Genomic DNA, 21,218 nt, shown 5'->3' on the forward strand with positions numbered 1-21,218 from the left:
TCTGAAGCTGCCATGAAGAAGTTGACACTGTTTCTGCAACCACAGTCTTGCAGTTCTTTCAACTGTCTTCATAAGAAGCGTAATGATGTCCCCGCAGATAGTATCTATCGGGAACAGATGGAAGTCGGACGGTCTAAATCTGGACTGTATGGAGGATGCCATACGCTGATGAGATTCAGTCTCTGAAGTTCTACTGTGGTGGCACGTGAAGTGTGTGGTCTGGCATTGTCACGCTGCAGGAAAACATTTCCCTTTTCCTTTCCAACCCTTGCTAGCTGTCGTTTCAGAGTTCACAGCATTGTGATGTAACGCTCTGAATTTATTGTTGCTCCACAATCAACAAAACCAACACAGGTAACACCATCTGCATCCCAGAACACTGGCCATAATTTTTGCAGTGAGGGCCGCATCTTTAATTTCTTTTCTGGAGCAAGTCGTGTCGATATTCCACAGACTGATGTTTCGTCTCCAGGTCGTAATGGTGTACCCGCGTTTCACCTCCTATCACAATTTAATGGAGAAAGGAATCACCTTCATTCTTGTAAAGTGAGAGAAGTTCCTGGCAAATTTCAAGTCTGTGAACTTTCATTTCACGAGTCAGCATCCAGGGTATCCATCGTGCACAGTTCTTCTGATAGCCAAGCAAAGCAATAATGTGACCCACACATTCTTGTGAAATGCCGATTGTGCTTGTGATTTCTCTGAGTGATATGATGTTTGTCCTGAATCAATGTGTCAACATTTTGCTTGTGAAACTCAGTGGTTGCTGTCACAGGACGTCCAACTCTGTCACGCAGGTCAGATGTTCCCACCTCAACACCATTAAACTTACTCGCCCAATAACACACAGTACTCAAAACAACACAATCACCATAAACTGCTTTATTCTCTGATGAATCTCCTTTGGGGTGGCACCTTCTGCTGTTAAGAATTCAATGACTGCACATTGCTTACATCGCATTGACTGACCATTTGTGCAAGGTTCCATACTTTACACTGTAACAAAACTGTTCAATGCTAAGGCTTCCCACCAACTGGAGCTGTAGAGAAGAGGCTACGGGACAAGCCCATAACTGCTGCATACCAATGCTGCCAACTGTTGAAGAGTTACAAAGGTGGAGGCATTACTTTTCAGTCAACCCTCATACTTTAAATTGCATTATAAATTAAGGTGGATGGTAACTGTTAGTAACTTGACAAAGCCAACTACTGTCATGTCCTGACAGTAACTACTTCTTAATAAGGCATGCGTATTACCCGTTTTTGATTTCAACATATGGTTCACAAATGCCACTAAAACTTCATGGCAGATTAAAACTGTGAGCCCGACAGACTCGAACTCGGCACCTTTGCCTTTCACAGACAAGTGCTCTAACATCTGAGCTACCGAAGCACAACTCATGCCCGGTACTCAAGAATTTTTTTCTGCCAGTATCTTGTCTCCTACCTTCCAAACTTTACAGAAGCTCTCCTGCTAATCACATGGCACTGGTTAAAATAGATGTTGCCCTAGGTCACATTGCAAGTTGCAGGATGTGCTATTTATTTATTTTAAAAAATGAAATAAAAATAAACAGTGTCTACGGGTAATGAATTTCCAGTCAGTACTATTTCCACTGTTTCATGTAAGTGAAGGAAAATCGTGGAACAATCTGCAACAAGTGTGTTGTAAGAAATTATAACACAAACAATAAGGAAAATAGAGATGTCAAGCTCTCCATGACACAGGATAATTTTCCATCGGTGGCTATTAAAATGTTCAGTCTTTCACAAACTGTAATGAAGTAGATGGAATTGTTGAAACCAGAAGAAAAGTTTTCTCAAACTAACCAAAAGCACTACACAGTTTGAACATATTCTTTGACATGAAACAGCAAACTAGACTGCCTAAACAATGCACTACTGCACAAAAAGAAATGTTTTGTGAACATGTACTTGTAAAAAAATGTGTTAAATATTGCTAATTTGCTGTAATCTTATAACAATGTTTGTGTAATCTTAACTTTGCAATAATGACAAGTCCCCCAACTCACAGATAACATATCTATGGTAGTAATAAATAAATGGTAATAAAAGCAATACTCATGTACTGACAGATCAGCATCATTCTGTGTTAATTCAACCTAGGCATATTACCCACTATCTCATATTAGAATGAAACTTAAACGCTTCCTGCCTGCAGAGTTAAGCCAGCAAACCAGATTTAAGAATTTTATCTTCCTTCATTTTCATTTTATAGCATTTCAAATTTTGGAGGTTTCTAACTTGTTACCATTTTGAAATTAAATCACTTTTTTTGATACTTTATCCAAATATGTATTGACATTTGGTGGTTATATATTCTAACAATAAGACAAGGATTGCAAACAAAATTACCTAATACCATTAAATAAACTGAACACAGGGAGAAAAATTATAAACTCCCATTTTTCTGTTTCACTTTGTAAGAAGACCATTACACCGATTATCACAGGAAAGGCATGGGATAATCTCCAAAATCTGTTTTCAAAATAATGGCAAAAGCATGGGCTATCACATGGCAAAATAAAATTCCTGAAATTATTATTTCTGTGTGGTTTCTTTTCCGCTGTGTTGGAAATTTTGGGTCTGGTTCTGTGTTAGTTTGTCTCAAGATCTGTTATTGCTCAAATACTTATACAAATAATTATATGGAATTTTGTCTCTATGTTTTTGGTAACTAATATTTTGACACAAAGAAATTACAAACATTGGCTGTGAGAGGGCATCGATTTAAATCACTGGGGAAAGTTGAAAATTTTTGCCGGAATAAGAGTAACCCATGTCTCCAACTAGGCAAAAGCACTGACCACTGTGCCATTCGGACACAGCTGTCATTGCAACTGCATGGACTAGCTTAGCTTGTGCCCATCAGACCTTAATTCCTGACTTATCCACACACTATGAATGTAGTTCCATTTACCCAGTTTCCATATGAGTGAGTAGGTGCGCGTTCATAATGAAGTGATTCATTGGTCATCCTCGCCTGAATTATACGATAAGCTGAGAATTTTTGGTGTGACTGGAGGCAAGCTATTATAGTCCACACAGTTGTGATGACCTCTGTGCCCAGATGGCCCAGCAGTCAGCACATCCGTCTAGTAAGCAGGAGACCCGGGTTCGACTCCCAGTCCGGCACAAATTTTCAATTTTCCCCACTGATTTAGATCAATGCCTGTTCATAGCCAATGTCTTAATTCCTGTGTGTCTTAATTCACACTGGCTGCTGAATCAAAATGGTGTGTTCTTCAAAAGCATGCAAAAGAAGTTAACCATATTTATATATATTAATATTTTGTTTAAAAGCAATGGTAGTAATGGTAACAAAAATTATGTAGTGTTGAAAAAAATTCATCTTGGTAACCATATTTCCTGGTGCAACAGCTCTCTAGATACAACTTTCACAGGAGTAGGGTGCTCAGCTTTGAAACTGTACGCACTTGATGCTATAAAATAAAACCAGCAGGAGATGAAATGCTGAAATTTGTTCTGTTAACTTACCACTGCAGGGAGAACAAATACGCCAGCTTTGATCAAAATCTCAGATGCTAGGTGAGAAAATGCCTTTTTCTATTAAAAGGAGATGGAATGACCCTACATGTCATTTCATCCAGCAGGATCTGTACCTTCTGCACAAGGTCTTCAAAAGCCATCTGCACGCCTTCGCGCGTCTTGGCACTGGATTCTATGAACAGCGTTGCGTGCCTCCGGGCGAAGCTCAGGCCTTCCTCTTTCGTCACTTCGCGCCGCTCTTGCTCCTGGAATTGACAACAAACTTGTTCACTGGCCGTAGTAAGCTAAACAAATTATCACAGAAGAGGAACACTGCTTCCAGATTCCTATAAATATTGCACACTTTCTGCACAACGAATTCCCAAACAGAAGAGAACATCAATATTATTAAATAACATTTCAGTTTATTTAGGATACAGTACTGAAATTTTTATAGAAGCTAGACAAATCTTAAAATAAAACAAAGTACATAGATCAAAGCCAACAATGAGGTCATTCAATAGTTAAATAAATGCACAAAATACCCTATCAAAAGTCTCTGGACACCCCCTATATAATGTGGAATTACCCACACAATGTGTTTAGAGATGGACCCACCAGTTTAAAAGCTTATGGACTAACAGCAGAATGGGTCAGTCCGGAGAGTTCAGTGATTTTCCACTTTGACTACCATATTTACTCGAATCTAAGCCACACTTTTTTCCAGTTTTTGCAATCCAAAAAACCGCCTGCGGCTTAGAATCGAGTGCAAAGTAAGCGGAAGTTCTGAAAAATGTTGGTAGGTGCCAACACAACTAACTTTTGCCATCAAATATATGTAGCGCTACACAGACATGCTTTGTAGGCACAAAGATAAATACTGACGACAAAACCTCTGCGTCAGTAAATAAATTTAAAAAAAGGTGGAAGACTGGCTTTTTCCTCCTCCCCGACTTTCGACCACTGCATTTTCATACCTTATCCAATGAAGTAAATACAAATTTCGCATTGTTCATCTTCGAATGTAGCAGCATTTCAATGTACTACGAAAAAGCAACTGGAAAGACCGTTTGGGATTTTTGTCAATATGGCCAACTCTATGTTTTGAATTTTTTCCTACCTGTGACAAGAGATGGTTGCTAATAGGAACTTTTATGAACTGTGAATCACACGCAGTATTCTCTTAACCATGAGAATAATACGAACATAAACATTTTGCCATGTATTCTTTCGTGTTTGCTGCTATCTCATTTAAATCCAGTCTGCCTAATAAACTACGAAACTAGTGTGAAACAACAGCAAACGCGGAAGAATATAAATATGTCATGTCATGTTTATATTCATATTATTCTTATGCCTCATAGTGATACAGTCAGAAATGAAGCACGGCAATTGACTAGATTTTTAAATGTAAGATTACTTATTTCTGTGCAGAATGTGATGTACAAAATAGGCACCTGCAAAGATTTTGCAACGGAGAAAAATTTTAGCTTGATCCTTGTTCAGAACATCATCTATCATACGCAGTCTATTATTTGGTTCTTGTTGATCATTATCAAAGAAAGCAGCAGTCTAAGTAACAACAAATAGCAGTCTCTTACCATTGTTTCGCTAATGAGACGATTCCCCTTTTTTTTTTATTGTAAGCAGCGGTAGAGCGCACAAAAGAAAGTCATGCCGCAAGTGGCGGCAGTTTGTAAACACGCAGTATCAGAATGCATTTTCAGCTTAGAGTGATGTAAACACTTATAACGGGAAACGGCACTTATCAGATCAAAGAAGAATAAGCAATCTATTCAAACAAGACAAAGCACGTGAAAAAGGAAGGGTACCCGTATAAATACTGACAGAGCACCTGATGCATAGCAATGGCTACCTGGCAAAGCTTAACTGCTAAGCTTACGACTCTAACCAAACTACTGTAGCTGTATTGTCATTCATTCGACCTAAATTGTGTCTCTCATTACAATGGACCAAACTTGTTTCGATTTGGAGGTGCGGCCTAAAACTTCTCTCCCCCCTTGAATTTCAAGGCTCAAATTTCAGGTGCGGCTTAGATTCGAGTAAATACGGTCATCTGGTTAACAACTCCATCTGGAACAAGCTGCCTTCCAAAGCTGCCAAAGTCAAGTCCAGTGATTTGTGTGTAACAAATTTTCAATCAAATTGATCTGTGCCTGCTTCGCACACAGTCATTGTGTATTGGCACTATACTGTTTGAATTTAATTCTGTTTCTTTTACTGTATTTTTGAAACATGTATGACATATAGTGTTGGATTTGTAATAACATTTCGACTTCTGTGAGCATGGTCCTTGACTCGAATCGATTGGTGAGTAAAATATAGAAGTCAGCATTATTGTCACACATTTCTGATATGGACTGGCCTGCCCTGAGCCCAACCTGAACCCAAACTTGTGAAGAGAATCAGTCATTTGTTCAATTAATATTTACATCAACGTAGCATCCAATGATGTGTTTGCGCTCATAGAAAGTAATTTATAAGAACGGAGTTAAGCATTCTAACTGACTTGTCAAATGGGCAAGTATCCACAACATTCTCTCAAACAACAATGTGATGATTGTTGCACGGATCTTGCAAGTTTTTATACAGAGATGGAAAAATTTTAAAATAAAGTGTAGCTCACTATGACTGTTCCTGGCATCCATTAGTAGTATAGACCTCAGTATTGAAAGAACATAATAATTCATTTATCTGAAAAGATAAAAAACTTTTCGTTTAAATAAATTGGTGGGAATGTTGAGTAAGTGTTGGCACCACTAGTTTCAGCAACCAAAACAAACCCACCATAAGACCTGTGCAAGGTGGGCTCAGAGCTTACCGTTCATCACAAAGAATAGCTTTCGCCTTTGTACTGAGCTCAAAAATCATTTGAATAGTGATGTGATAATTTTTGGACAATATTTTAACCTGTGATGAAATCTGTATACATCCTTTCGAGCCCGAGTCCAAGCGTTAATGCATTCAGTGAAAGCAGGCTGAATCATACGTGCATAAGAAATTGCAAACACAGCCACTGGATGGAAAGATCATGTTGACCATCTTTTGGAGAGCCAGTAGTACAATTATCTGCAATTCTTTTTGGAGGACCAGCACACCATAAGCAGCATGCACTACTCGGGCATGACTGGACAAAGTCAAACCTGCACTGAAGAGGCAATGCCTCAATTGGCAGAGGAGAGAGAAGTTTCTTCAAGATGACGCTCTACTTGGCATAGCACAACTGCTGCTGTATACTGCTGACAAAAGGTTTGCGAGTCCCTACATCATCCTTTTTACAGCCCTGACCATGACCTGCGAAATTTTAATCTTTTTTATTTGATGAAAGAACATTTGTGTGGCATGAAAAACAGCTACAAAGATGTGAACAAGAAATTATGAAACTGGCTTTCAGACCACAATTAAGAATTCTTTGCAAGGATTATAAGAAGGCTTAGTAAGTTGGGAGAAGAAGACAGATGTTGGAGGTTATATAAAAAATACATTCTTCATTCCAGAGCTATCAGTATGTTTATTTAATGATCCTCTTTCTGTATGACGATATTTCTGCGTGACCCACCCTTGAATGCGCGCGCGCGTGTGTGTGTGTGTGTGTGTGTGTGTGTGTGTGTGTGTGTGTGTGTGTGTGTGTGTGTGTGTCCAGTTAACATGGGCTTTAAAATGCATACTTTATGAGCCAAGAGTATTTTTTCATCTTCACAGTTGTGAAACTACCTCTAAGTATGCATTTTGGAGCTAATGTTTACTGGATTTTTTTTTTATTTTTTGGACCTCACTACATCTCAAAATGTGCAATACTTTAACACCCTGTACAAGGAAAAAATGTACAGTTTGATTGGAGAACTGTTTCTGGTGCTGTGTATTAGAGTTAATTCAATTACAAACATATTTGTACAACTTCTTGTTTACTTTGCTTACACTATCCATCCAAAAAGTTCCAAGACTGACTTAATTACTAGTGTGCAAGTGACATTGGCACAGTAACTACAGGGGCAGCTTGAAGTAACAACTATGCACATTCACGCAGTCCCTTGTGAGTAAGCAGTGTTTAGTAGTGATGTACAACAGATGTACAGCTATTGTGATTGAATGTCGTAATGTCAAGTTACAATGGAGCAACATTTCTAAATCAATTGCTGAAGACATTTTATATAATATATTGAAGAGGAAAAAAGTGTGCGCAATTTTTGCCTACACACCTTGACTCCCAAACAAAAAACAAAACATGGAGGCCTCACATGACTCAATTGGAATATGAAAAAGAATTATTTTCTGGGAAAACAATAATCATGAGCGACCAGATTGTGTGTTAGCAATTCAAACCTACCACAAAATGACAAACGACCAACTCAATGAAGCATCAATGCTTTCATAACTAGATCCAAGCCCGTGTGACACGTAAGTTAAACAACATCCAAAAAAAAAAAAAGACATTACTGACAGTTTCTTGTGGTTGTATGAACATTCTGTGTGCTGTACTCAAGTGGATGAGACTATGTAGGACACCTGAAGCATTAAAACCACCACCTTAAATTCTCAATTGTCTTTATTAATCCAGTCTATAAACTTTTTGGACTGAGTAAGTCTTCAGCAAGCATCGTGCCTTTGATGTTGGTTTTAGTATATCAGCATAAAAATAGTCTTTGCATTACTTAAAAATATTTGTTGTGAGTTTATCTACAATTAACAATTTGTACATTTAATTTTGAAAGTATACAGGGTAATTTTTTTTACACCATGTACAAACTCCAAGGATTGATCAATGAGAGGATACAGAACAAAAAAGATCTAATGAACTTCTGTCTGGAAATGCACGGCTTCCATGCTAGAGACCATTTATTGAATAATACTTTGTTACAGAGATTGCAGTCTAATACATGCCATATCATGCAACCACAACTAAAGTACGCATGGTTTCCTCCTAGTGGATGGTACTGTTTCCCATACGGCATGTCCTAGTGTCCTCTCCTGCCACAGTAACTGGTAATGTGTCTGATTCACTTCTCTTGCTGACTCGCATTGTAGTGAATGTGATACAGAATTGTATACAATGGTTCTGTATTCAAATTGAGAGCTTGGTAACATGATGTTTACTTACAGAAAGGCAAATGGCAATGGGAGGCAGGTAGCAAGGTTGTGTCAGGAGACACATCCCTGCCGACAATGATCTCAGGATGTAACAGTGTTTTGCCATTTGTCTGAGACAGCATCGTTCCAGAAAGCAGGATATCGTGAAGAATATAGCTGAAATATTCGGACACCAGTCTTGGAGGAAAATATGGTTATCACTGTGGAAGGCGACCACCATGTCAGTACAAGGCCAGTCCAAGGTAAGCCAGAGATGACCCTGTGAAACATTCTCCATAACATTTGTTACTAACCTTATCACTTACAGCTCGTTCAGAGCTAACTAGAAACAGACTTTCCACATCGGGAGCAGTTTCGTTACTGGTATCTTCACCAGGCAACCGGGATTTGTGTCATCCGTCCTATTCACAGATGAGGCCACATTTACATGGAGTGGTATTTTCAACTTTCATAACAGTCATTGGTGGGATAGTATGCAGAACCCCACAGTATGGTGACAGCGAATCATCAGCATCAGTGCAGCAGGAATGTGTGGGTCAGGATAACTAGTGACTGTATTTTGGGACCACTCTCCCATCCATGTCCCCTAACAGGCCGGAGCTATTGGCATTTCTTGTTGGTGACTGCCTCCCCTGCTGGAAAAAGGGGCACTGAATTTGAAGGGCTATGTGGCTGCTACATGATGATGCTCCAGCCCACTTCACTGTTAACATCCAGACGCATTTCAGTCTTTTCTTTCCTGGTCAACGGACTGGATGAAGGGGTAGAGTTGCACGGCCTGCTTGTCACCAGATCTCGACCCATGCAATTTCTGGTTATGGGGCCATTACAAAGGCACATGTATGCAGAGCCTATCCCAGATGTGGAGACACTGGAGCAGCATATTCACACAGCCTTTGACACTCTTCAGATGCAGCCTGGCTGATGTGGCTGCATGGTACAGCGCATATTACACTGCAGTCTCTGTAACAACGTATGATTGATAAATGTTCTGTAGCATGGAAACTATGCACTTCCGGGCAAAAGTTCATTAGACCTTTTTGCTCCATATACTCTCATCGATCAATCCCTAGTGTGTGTAAACACTTGGGGGGAGGGGGGAATATCACCCTGTATAAACATGGTTTAGCTAACATTTTTTTCATGGACAAATAATGCCACCTACTACTACTACTGCTACTGCTACTACTACTACTACTACTACTACTACTACTACTACTACTACTAAAGTCTGCTACAAAAAACAACAGATGTCAACAATTTCAAGTGCCTTATACTATGATAAGTTATCAGGAAGCAGATCACTCACCACATCTATCTTATTTCCGACAACCATTTTAACAATGTTTTGTCTGTTTGAGTACAAATCCAGTTCGTTCAACCACGTCTCCAACCGATCAAATGATGTCCTGTTGCTGATGTCATATACTAGAATGGCACCTTGTGCGTCTCTGTAGTAACTCGGCGTGAGTGTTCGAAACCGCTCCTGGCCTGCAGTATCCTGAAAACGGAGCACATCAACATAATTTCTATAGATCACCACGCAGGTCAGTGACAGTCAAAACTGCTTCCTACGGCCCACTGGTGGGCCTCCCAGCTTTCATGGTGGGCAGTAGTGGTTTAAAAACAACTTCATTATGTTTTCATAAAATGTTGACAAAGTATCTGTTAAGTAATTATTAATGTAATTTAGCTTGCTGTAGCTCTGCTTTATAAATTTTGTATTGTGAAGTTACTTCCCTACCTTATACATCACCAGTACTATGGAACCAACTGGCAGTTAGAAAATTTTACTACCAACAGAGATAGAAAAGTGTGTGGTAAGTATGTTGACTGGTAGACTACCTGTGACATAAGTACAGAATGAAAGTGTCAGGGTACCAAATATTTAAGAATAATTCTAACACGCACAGACACAATCATCTGAAATGAAATTTGCAAGATGAATTAGAAGTGTAATGACAGTGAAAAAAAAAACAACAGAACAATTCCACACTACAAGTTCTTCAAGGCAACTTCTTTACTGGTATCCTTCAATGACTTTCCCTACAATATTGGTTGATTTTCATTCACTTAGTATCAAAATTGTCTTTCCGTAAAGATACGAAGATCATGACAGCACACGAACACACTACTTTTTCTTCTAAAGACAGGGCATTTGCAACATCAGAAAATGTTAAGTGTTTTGAACAAAATACCATTTACCTCAAACAGCTAACAAAAATAAGCAAGATTCTGCATGTGAATTGCATCAAATACAGTGTGTCCCAGCTACCTTGTCCACTCAAAATCTCTCTGGAACAATAACAGCTATTTGAAAACGACTTTCACTGGTATCAATGTAGGGCTGGGGCCCATGAATGTACGTATTTGGAAACATTCTAAAACGAAAGCATGTGTGTTTTTTTTAACACAAACTTTCTTTTTTTAAATGGACCTCCTATATTTTTTCTTCAGCAATCCATAGCATGACAAAGCACATACACAATGGCGTTGATTGCATCGCGATATTCCCATTACATCCCGATATATTAAGACGCGAAGTTGATGCTTGGAACACCCAACATGCTCTGCTAGCGCATGTCCTTAGCATCAGGCATGAACCCCATGCTGCCCGTAATCACATCACAATGGCACCAGACCGTATTATTCATTTCGGACCTCTTGATAAGTATGGAAGTGGGATTATGCATGTCAATCACATCACGATTACGGGCAGCATGGGGTTCACGCCGGAGCCTCAGGACGTGCGCTAGCAGCGCATGTCTGATGTTTCAAGCGCCAACTTCACGTCTTAATATCTCGGGATGTAATGGGAATATTGGGATGCAATCAACGCCATTGTTTGTGCACTTTGTCATGCCATGGATTGCTGAAGAAAAAATATAGGAGGTCCATTTAAAAAAGCGTAAGTGTGTTAAAAACACATGCTTTTGTTTTAGAATGTTTCCAAATATGTACATTCATGGGCACCAGCCCTACATTGATACCGGTGAAAGTCTTTTTCCAATAGCTGTTATTGTTCCAGAGATATTTTGGGTGGACAAGATAGCTGGGACACCCTGTATATCAGGTTCTGTGAGATATAGATATGACAAAATACACAGCAGAGAATCCAAGTCAGAATATAAATAATATTATGAATAGGACAGATTGCAACTCACTGGAAACATTACACAATGAGCTGCAGATAGGCACGATGAAAAGACTTAATATCAGAGCTTTCATCAGAAAAGAAAAACGTGTACACATTCACTTTAACATGTACCTCACACACAATTGCTACCTCGGGTCACTCCAGCCAGACTGCTGAAGAATGCACAAAAGCTTACATGGAACAGTCTTTGTGTGTGCCTATCTACAGTTCAACATTAATCTTTATGATGAGTAACAATCTATCCTTTTCACAAGATACATATAAGCCCCATTCACACATCTTTGTTTGGTCTACGCATCATATAGTAAAGTAGCTATACACGATCTAGCACAACTAGATTAACACACCTATATCAAGATTTAAAAGAAAATCATGTGCACTATGTATATAATGTATTTAGGGAACAGTTTTCTTAGAAACTAAATTACATGTGGGACAGGATGAGATCTTACAATTAACGCACACTTTTGTTCAGATACTCCTCAACATCATAAGTAGTATGTAACATTCATCCCATAGGTATTGTTATCTCTAATCGAAAAAAAGAATCTACTGAAATGTGAGCTACCCATATTTGTCATCCCACCTTATCTTCTGCTCGTTATATGGCTCGACAGATGAATATTTGCCTTGGTTTGTTTGTCCTGTTTCTAAATTTCTCCATTCGATAGTGAAGAGATTTTCATTTTTTTTTCCTTCCTAATAGATTCTGTTTCTACAATATAAATATAAGTGACAGCTGACATATAAAGTTTCTTGGAAATAGGCGTGGTGGCTGATTGAACTGGTATTTTCATTTTTCCTATCCTGTACAAGGAAATTTTTTCTGTTAGTAGCCCTCAAGAAAAAATGCCACATGCTATCACTCAGTGTGCAAGCCTTAGCTGAAGTGCATTTATGGTGTTCTACAGCCAATGAGAATCTCCTAATCTTGCAATTGTGGTCATTACAAATATTTCACTGTCTCCCTCTCAGAAAATAAAAACGTGCACACATCCACCCAAGCAAGCACCTCAAACGCAACTGCGGTCTCCAGCCAGATGACTCAGAAAACAAGAATGTTCCAGTGTGGACACTACACATTATCCTTATTACAAGCTTCACTGCAACAAACACCTCTTTCCTCAGTGAAGATTTACCCTAGAATCGGCACCATAACACATTTGTGAGTGAAAAGAGGACACACACACACACACACACACACACACACACACACACACACACTGAAGAACTTATGTTAATTGTAATATCAAAATTTCTTCCCACCCGAGCTCCGATTTCTCATAATGTAGGTGGGTGTCAGCAAAATATTTTCATACTCCGAAAAGAAATTTGCTGATTGAAGTTTCGTGAGAAGATCCGCTGCAACGAAAAACACCTTTGTTTTAATTACTGCTGCCCCAATTAGTGTGGCACTCTCCCCCTATTCCAAACTGTCCTCCTCCGGAATTTGATGTTCTCTGTCAATCCAATCATATTTACAGTACCAATTACACAAAAGAAAAAACCATATTTAGCAGCAAAAAATGATAGTACAAAATTCACTGAATTGCGCCTCTCACAGTCATCATACTGTTGGCCATGAAAAACTGATTTGGTCTCTTTCCTTGTACCTACAAAAAAAGGGCTGATAAACACTAACAGAAATATTTAGTCACTTAACAACATTAACCTGTTAAGTGTGGGAGTCATCCATGTCCACTTCATACTGGCGAGTCCCACAAATTAAAAAATTTATTACATATTATGAATTGAGACCGTAAACAAGTTATTTCAGAATGAAACTGACTTCCATTACGAAGTTCCAGTAGCACTAAATGAGAAAAACAAAAACACTGGCAATAATGGTGCAGGTGATGATAAATTAGAGGGATGTGAACATCATAAAGACAATGAATGATGTGCTGAGAGAAGGAAGAAATATTAAACTTAACATTCAGTCAACAAGTGTCATCAGATGCTGAATACAAGCTCTGATCTTATGACAAAGAAATTAATTGTACACTTTTTAAACACATCGGTGATAAATAAATAATGGAAAATAGATGATGGAATGTAACAATATTAGAGAAGGAAAGTTGCTACTCATCAGATAGAGAAGCCGAGTCGCAACAGGCACAATAAAAAGATTCACACAATTATAGCTTTTGGCCATTAACGTCTTTGTCAGCAATAGACACGTACATACGCACGCACGCACACATCTGCACCCTCAGACTGTGGTTTCAGTTGTCTGAGACTGCTGACGTGCGTGCATGTTTTTTTTTTTTTTTTTTTTTTTTTTTTTTGCTGAAAAGGGCCTTAATGGATGAAAGCTATAATTGTGTGAATTGTTCTATCAAAAATAAACACTATCCTCTGCATCTTCTGCTGTGCCCATGTGGAAGTAGGTTTTGGCCATTTAAAAATTTAAATATCTGTGTGTCTTAGTATAAAATTTTTCATTTTGCGTACCAGAAAGGGAACAAATTTCCAAACAACAAAGCACAACAATATTGTGCTTATGTACACTCAAAAATAGAGAGAGAGTCTGAAAATTAAACTGTGAACCATGCTCCAACACTGACATTCCCCTAAAAGGGTGGCTGTGACATATTAGAAGAGGAGAGGGGAGGGGAGGGGAGGGGAGGAATGGTGAGAACTAAGAATATCACTGCATTTTCTGTGCAGATCAATTCTCACAATTGTCCATGCACATCACTAAAGGATCATTCCACATTTCATACTACCAAAGTTTCGAAAATACAGGAAAAAACATTATGCATAATGTTTAGAATAGGTTCTAGGGAGCACCATCTCTTTAGCAAGCTCAAACAACTGACCATAGGAAACCAGTGTACAGTTTGTAAAAAAATAATGGCATGAAAGGTGTAGTTCACTGCTACAGCACTAGAATGAAAGCAGATTATGACATACCAAGATACAAGCTAACAAAAACCAGTAACACACATGAAGTGAATACTTTTAAGATGTTCAGTAAACTACCGAAAACTGTTCAGATCAATTCTTAAAACTGTTTATTCCGCTAATAGATAGGCCTGTCAATTAACACATGAATAATTTGTCCTTGGCATATAAAATAAAACCTTTGTCCATACTTGTTGTGCACCATTTACATTAATCTGTAAGTTGAATTTAATCACTGTAGAGTCATTCCATGTCAAATCAATACAATTTAAATAAAAGTTTTACCTCACCCTCTTAGATTTTGCTGAAAGTTGGTATACTTACATTGGGTGCTGAAACTAAGAAAAATATCAAATTTCAATTTTTTACCTCAAACCATTCCTGAAATATGGTCATGTAAACTTTTCAAAAACTGGCCAAAAATGTGTGAAAGGCTTTTTTAAATTGCCCTAGGAGCTGCCCTAATGGAGCTAGAGAACTGGGAATGGTGTCATTTTGCAGCATTTATCATGCTCTTTACAGTGATAGGTAAAAAACTGCTTCTAATAAATAAACTTTTTCAAAATGGTGATTAATTTTTTTTTACAAAAGTACATAATTGAAAATTTTCAAAATATTTCCAAAACTACTTCATACTGTTGTAAATCACATGGCAAAACAAATGTGGGATGACGATGGGTTCATTGTTGAGAAAAATTATTCCGGACTTTTTTTCCACTAAGGGCCCTAGTTTGACCAAACCGACCTTTAATGTAGTACGTCAGTAGAGGACCATATACATAGGGCTTGATGTCTGTACAATAATTCAGAGACTGGAGCCATTGTTGAGCTTGTCTGCATTGTTACCTTCTAAGGCTTTGTGTGCTTACAGCATTATTGTGCACTGTGGTTGTAGTGCAAATCAATTGTTATCTCTGTATTGACCAGTCTGTATGTATTATATTTAATAGTTCATTTTCAAGTAAATCTATACATTGAAGGTCAGTTTAAGTGGTTTTTGTATAAATATGGAACCAAGTAAAAAGTGCAGTGCTGTAAGAGTGCAGTGTTGTAATCCATTGAAGTCAAATCATTTTATTAGAGACAGAAAAAACTGAGAAATGTCACAACATGGATGCCCAAATTATTTCCTCAAATACCAAATGGTGCCAAGATTTGTGATAAAAATAGGAAAGATGTAACCAACTTGGAACACACACCAGAGCCCATCAGTGATGAAAGTGTTTAATAAGAATCTTCTGGACCAGTGTATCATCCGAGACCACGACCCTGAACTTCACTCCAACTTCAGTAGCTGTTAAAACATTTAACACAACACTTCAAGAACTATGAGAGTCCCCAACTGACAAGAGAAAACTAGCATTTAGGCATTACGCCAAATCAAAAGTGAAGAAAATCTCATCAATGACACAAACTTTTTGTTGCTACTGAAACTACATCAGATACTGATGAATCCGTTCTTGAAAATCTTAAAAGAAACTTTAAAAATTCTATAAGCAGAAAAATATCAAAAAGACTTATTTTGTGTAACCTTAAAGAAGCTTACAAGCATTTTAAAGACAAGTTTCCTAACATAAAAATAGGCATCTCTAAATTTGCCGAGTTGAGACCAAAACATTGTGTATTAGCTGGCCGGAGTGGCACACACAACTGTCTGCGTGTGCACAACTCACCAAAACATAAAATTAATGACAGAAAATGCCAAACTAAGTACAATAACAAACAGCAGCTTAAACAATTACAAACAGTGCATTGCAAAAATGTTTTTCAACCCATCATCAGTTGATTGCAACATGGGAAACTGAATACTGCCCAGGAGAAACTGTCATACGTAAAATTTTAAAAGACTCTTCATGAAAACTTAACTGAACAAGTTCAGTTCCAACAGTGGATATCAGTTGACCAATGTAATCTAGAAATTGTTCAGAAAACATCTGAAGAATTAATAGATTTATTTTGTAGTAAGATGTCGACTTTTGATTCGGCACGACTTCATTGCCAAGCAACAACGAACATTCCATAACTCCACAAGAGAAAACTTTATGGAATCTCAATTTGTTGTCATATGGGATTTTTCAGAAAATTATAGTATAGTTCCTACAGGATGAAGCTCAGAGTTTCCACTGGACAAGACAACAGATTACCATTCATCCTTTTGTTATATATTACGAAAAGGAAAACAAAAATGAGAATATGAGATTTGCGATTGTTTCTGATTGCCTGGAGCACAATACAACTGCAGTTTACACCTTCCAAAAGAAGCTAATTTCATATCTAACAAATTTCAAAACATTCCAAAAAAGATATATTATTCTCACAGTTCTGCCGCTCAGTATAAAAATAAGAAAAACTTCCTGAACCTTTGCCTTAATGAGGAAGACTTCAACATAAAAACTGAGTGGCCTTGGCCTTGTGATGGAGTAGGGGGTTCAGTAAAGAGACTGGCAGCTCGTGCAAGTTTGCAAAGGCCATACCAAATTCACATCCAAACAGCACGAGATCTATTTGAGTGGGCAGCAGATAATATCACAAATGTTGATTTTGCATATTCCACTCAAGAAGACTACGCTGCTTCAGAAATATCGTTAAAAAGCCGACTTAAAGAGGCATTGACAAAGGAACACAGCAATTTCACACTTTCATTCCCCAACACATCAAAATTAATAGTCAAATACTTCTCAGGTGATATGCAGAGTTGGGAGAGGGAAGTAGCTACATCACCAGACAAACTGAAGTTACAAGATGTACCAGGCTATGTTACCACTGCATATGGGAGAAACTGATGGCTTGGGTACATTTTAGAAAAAAAATGAAGAACTTGATGAAGTGAAAATAACTTCTTCATCCATGTGGACCAGCTAAGTCATTCTATTATCCTGCACAGATGTCCTGTGGGTGTCAGTTGTGGAGGTTCTCACAAAAGTGAATCCATTTACTCAGACAGGGAGAACATACATTCTTAATGAAAGTGATGCAAACCAAATACAGTCAGCTTTATTAAAATGTAATATGTGAAGTGTCAAAACAATTTATTGGGAAACTGCTTTCAACTCAAAACTTAATTTTTGTCTCAGGTTAATGTCAATGTATATTTTATAAAAAGTTGTTTCAAAATTAGTAGTAGTACCTATTGTGTTAAATTTAGCTATGTACAGATACCTGTTACTCAAAAACAAGCATTACGTATTTAATTTGTTTAATAGTTCCATTTCAAACATCATGGACCAGAACTATTATGTAAATAGTTTTCCTTATTCATACTTTCAGTTTGTAGTTAAATGTTCAATTTCTTGTTTTTGTTATATCGGTTAATATACTGTAAGTGAAGTTGTATGAAATTAAAATAAGCAATCAACTTAGTTATAGCCTAAAATATGCTGATTAGTTTTGGTTTAATAAGGTGATGTTTTGACATTTGTAATACTTTTTTTTACTTACCTTTCAATATATTTTAAAGAAATTCCTGTTTGTTAAAGGTCAATTTGCCCAAACTAGGGCCATTAGTGAAAACAAGAGTACGGAATAATTTTTTTAAACAATGAACCCATTATCATCCCAGATGTATATTTTGCCATGTGATTTACAATAGTGTGAAGTAGTTATGGAAATATTTTGTAAAATATTTTTTGTAAAAAAAAAAAATTGGAATCAATATTAATTAGTATTTTGAAAAAGGTTATTAATTAGAAGCTGTTTTGTAGTATATCCCTGGAAAGAGCATGCAAAATGACACCTATCCCAGTTCTCTAGCTCAATTATGGCAGCTCCTAGGACAATTTTAAAAAAAAAGTCCGTTCACACATTTTTGACTGGTTTTTGAAAAGTTTACATAGCCAATTTGAGGAATGGTTTGAGATAAAAAAAATTGAAATTTGGTATTTTTTTAGTATCAGTGCCCACTATAAGTATACCAACTTTCAGCAAAATCTAGGAGGGTGAGGTAAAATAAGTGTGTTGATTTGGCATTTAATGACTCTGTACTCAACATTTCCATTTACGTCTTATATAGTAGCTTTATGTGATAACTCTTCAACTTAGTGACTTTAGTTTGTGTTTAACACTATACTCACTATATTAATATTTATGTTATTTACAAATTGCTTGTACGTTAAGGTGTCTATTCATTGAACACATTATCCAGTGTTCAAAATTATATGTGCCTAAAGACGAAGCCTAATTCATGTTGTATGAACAATGGTCACTAAACATTCTTAGTTCGGTAGTATCTATTCATATTTACAATTCACACACAAGCATCTTCTAAATCCTACACAAGCTGGAATGAGTGAAGGGTTAGGTTTCCTAACTTGCCACGCAGATTTAATCTAATACAAAGTTTGATAAAAAGAAGTAGGGCTAATCCCCGAAAAAATTGTTTGTGATTAAAAAAATGCCAAATGACAAGGCAATTTTATTCAAAGAGACTACTCACTGCACTTTCATATTCATACCTATTATATCAGGGTCCATCTGTGCGAAAACTACATAGATAATTACGCATTAAACCGCATATGAGTTTACTATTTGCAATGTAAATTAGAGTGTGAAATACCAGTCAGATTTACTCACCCATATTGCTAACTTTACCCAATTTCCGTTGACTTTTAGTTTCTTATGTCTGAAATCCACGCCAATTGTTAATGGTTGATCAGGATCGAAATTATCGTCCGTAAAACGCAATAATAAACTGTGGAGAAACATTAAAAAAATGGTACTTTTTCCACTTATGAAATAACAACAGGTATCACTAACATAAAACAACCTGCCACCGAGAAAAATACCTGGATTTTCCAACACCACTCTCGCCTATTATCAGTATCTTCAGAGTAGTTAGAACTTCCTCATCCATTATCCGTAAGTTTTATACACACGTCAAACTGTCACGAAGACTTAGAACACGAAAATAAAAAAGAAACAAATACAATCAAGGATTTCCCAAAGAGCAAATAGCTACGAGTATGAAGAATAGTTCCCTTTACATTATCCGAAGATACGATCCTTAGTGTGACTGAATAAACACTTGTCTTGCAAAGTCAAATGCAACTAATACGTCCAAACAACATATTCGGGAACTACACGAATTCACATACCACCATATTGAACAGCACAAGTTAGCAAACTGCAAAAGTAACAAGAAGTAGATTTTTGAAAGTTACATGATATTTTCAATAGCATAAAGGTTCCAGCTGCTTCTCTTATTCAGTTATTTTGGTGAGGGAAAACTTAAATTTATTCCGTGTGAGCACAAACCTCGTTTCTATTCAGTTTTTTTCTTTTAAATTATACCGGGCAGTTGGCATCAATTCATCCCATATCGGCTGTTTTCTGGTTGGATATGACGTGCATCTTTCAAATAGATATACGTAATACACCTTGAAATTTTAAGAATTCATAAATTCATTTTAATGAGCGGTGGCGCCTTATATCCACTAGATATGTGACGAAATATCACGCAGATCTTTTATTGATGCATTTAACAAGTCTATTTCAGTGATGATAGATATCTGTTCCCACACGTAAACATTGCGTGTGGAATTAAAAATAAAAGTGCGTCTGTACGCTACGATTAGAAAAACAGTAAATTTTTTTAAAGAATCGTCTGTTCTGATACCAAAGAAAAATGTTTAGCTATTGGCACCAGAAATCGAGTATAATGTCTAGTACTTAGTGAAACGATCTTCAGAAATAGTTTACGGGATATACTAAACCTATTTGTGTAAGAAAACGTGAAAAGATAACTTAGCCTTGGCGTTCCCTGTACATGAGTGGTGACCTAAGATCCATATCTACACTGCCTTCAATATAAAAAAGCCTGCGAACATAAACACTTTTTTACAAAATCCAAATACATTACCACCACTAAAAGCTACGATTAGAAAAGTGCACTAGTGCACCGGAATACCAAGGAAATCTAGGTGTCTTAATTACGTCTTGGTACCTTGGGAAAACATTTAGCACGTCACAAACGAAAGACTGATGTTAATGTTATCGCCGTTGACTCAGTATATTTAAGTTTTGGGGCTTGGAGAGAGAAAATGTTAACACCGAATCCAATATTTACAATATACATTCTTGTTAATGTAGTAATGAGAAGAATGTACGAACAGATGCCTTTCTCGATAGTAAACAGAGTAAATGCTAAATAATTATTTGATACCTAACCTCGGCAAAGCTAGAGCGAAACACTGGGAAGACCCAAATTTCTTACGGCGGTTATCTTCAGCCTCGTTGGTTAAGGGCTAACACCACTATGGAATTTTCAAGAAAATAGTTTTTTATTGGCTTGAAAGATGCTTTGAACCTTCTAAAATACAATGCCAAAACTATAACCCCAGAAAAATTTGTTTTAGGGAAGTCTCAATGTACGAACAGATGCCTTTCTCGCCAGTAAACAGAATAAATGCTAAACAGTGTCTCTCTGACCCGAAATGGCCTCTCTTCGCCAACTCGATATCCTCTGTAGCGTTTGGGTATAGATAAAATCATTTCAAGCAATAATACGTAAGCTTGGCGTCAGTACGAAAATGACAATTCC

General features: G+C 37.3%; 1 protein-coding gene across 1 annotated transcript in view; it reads right to left on the reverse strand.

Moving 5' to 3' along the window:
* The window catches only part of LOC126295097 (ras-related protein Rab-18-like), a 56,489-nt gene extending 35,887 nt beyond the window's left edge, over nt 1-20,602 (reverse strand). Inside the window, exons 1-4 of the mRNA XM_049987353.1 lie at nt 19,465-20,602; nt 19,253-19,370; nt 9,929-10,120; nt 3,645-3,776 (exon numbers count right to left, since the gene is read on the reverse strand). Of these exons, the coding sequence (XP_049843310.1) occupies nt 3,645-3,776; nt 9,929-10,120; nt 19,253-19,370; nt 19,465-19,532 (510 nt within the window). The 5' untranslated portion in view covers nt 19,533-20,602. The remainder of the gene's footprint in view (nt 1-3,644; nt 3,777-9,928; nt 10,121-19,252; nt 19,371-19,464) is intronic.
* Nucleotides 20,603-21,218: the final 616 nt, after the last annotated feature.

Source organism: Schistocerca gregaria, chromosome 11 (genome assembly GCF_023897955.1).
Source record: "Schistocerca gregaria isolate iqSchGreg1 chromosome 11, iqSchGreg1.2, whole genome shotgun sequence".
Lineage (NCBI taxonomy): Eukaryota > Metazoa > Arthropoda > Insecta > Orthoptera > Acrididae > Schistocerca > Schistocerca gregaria.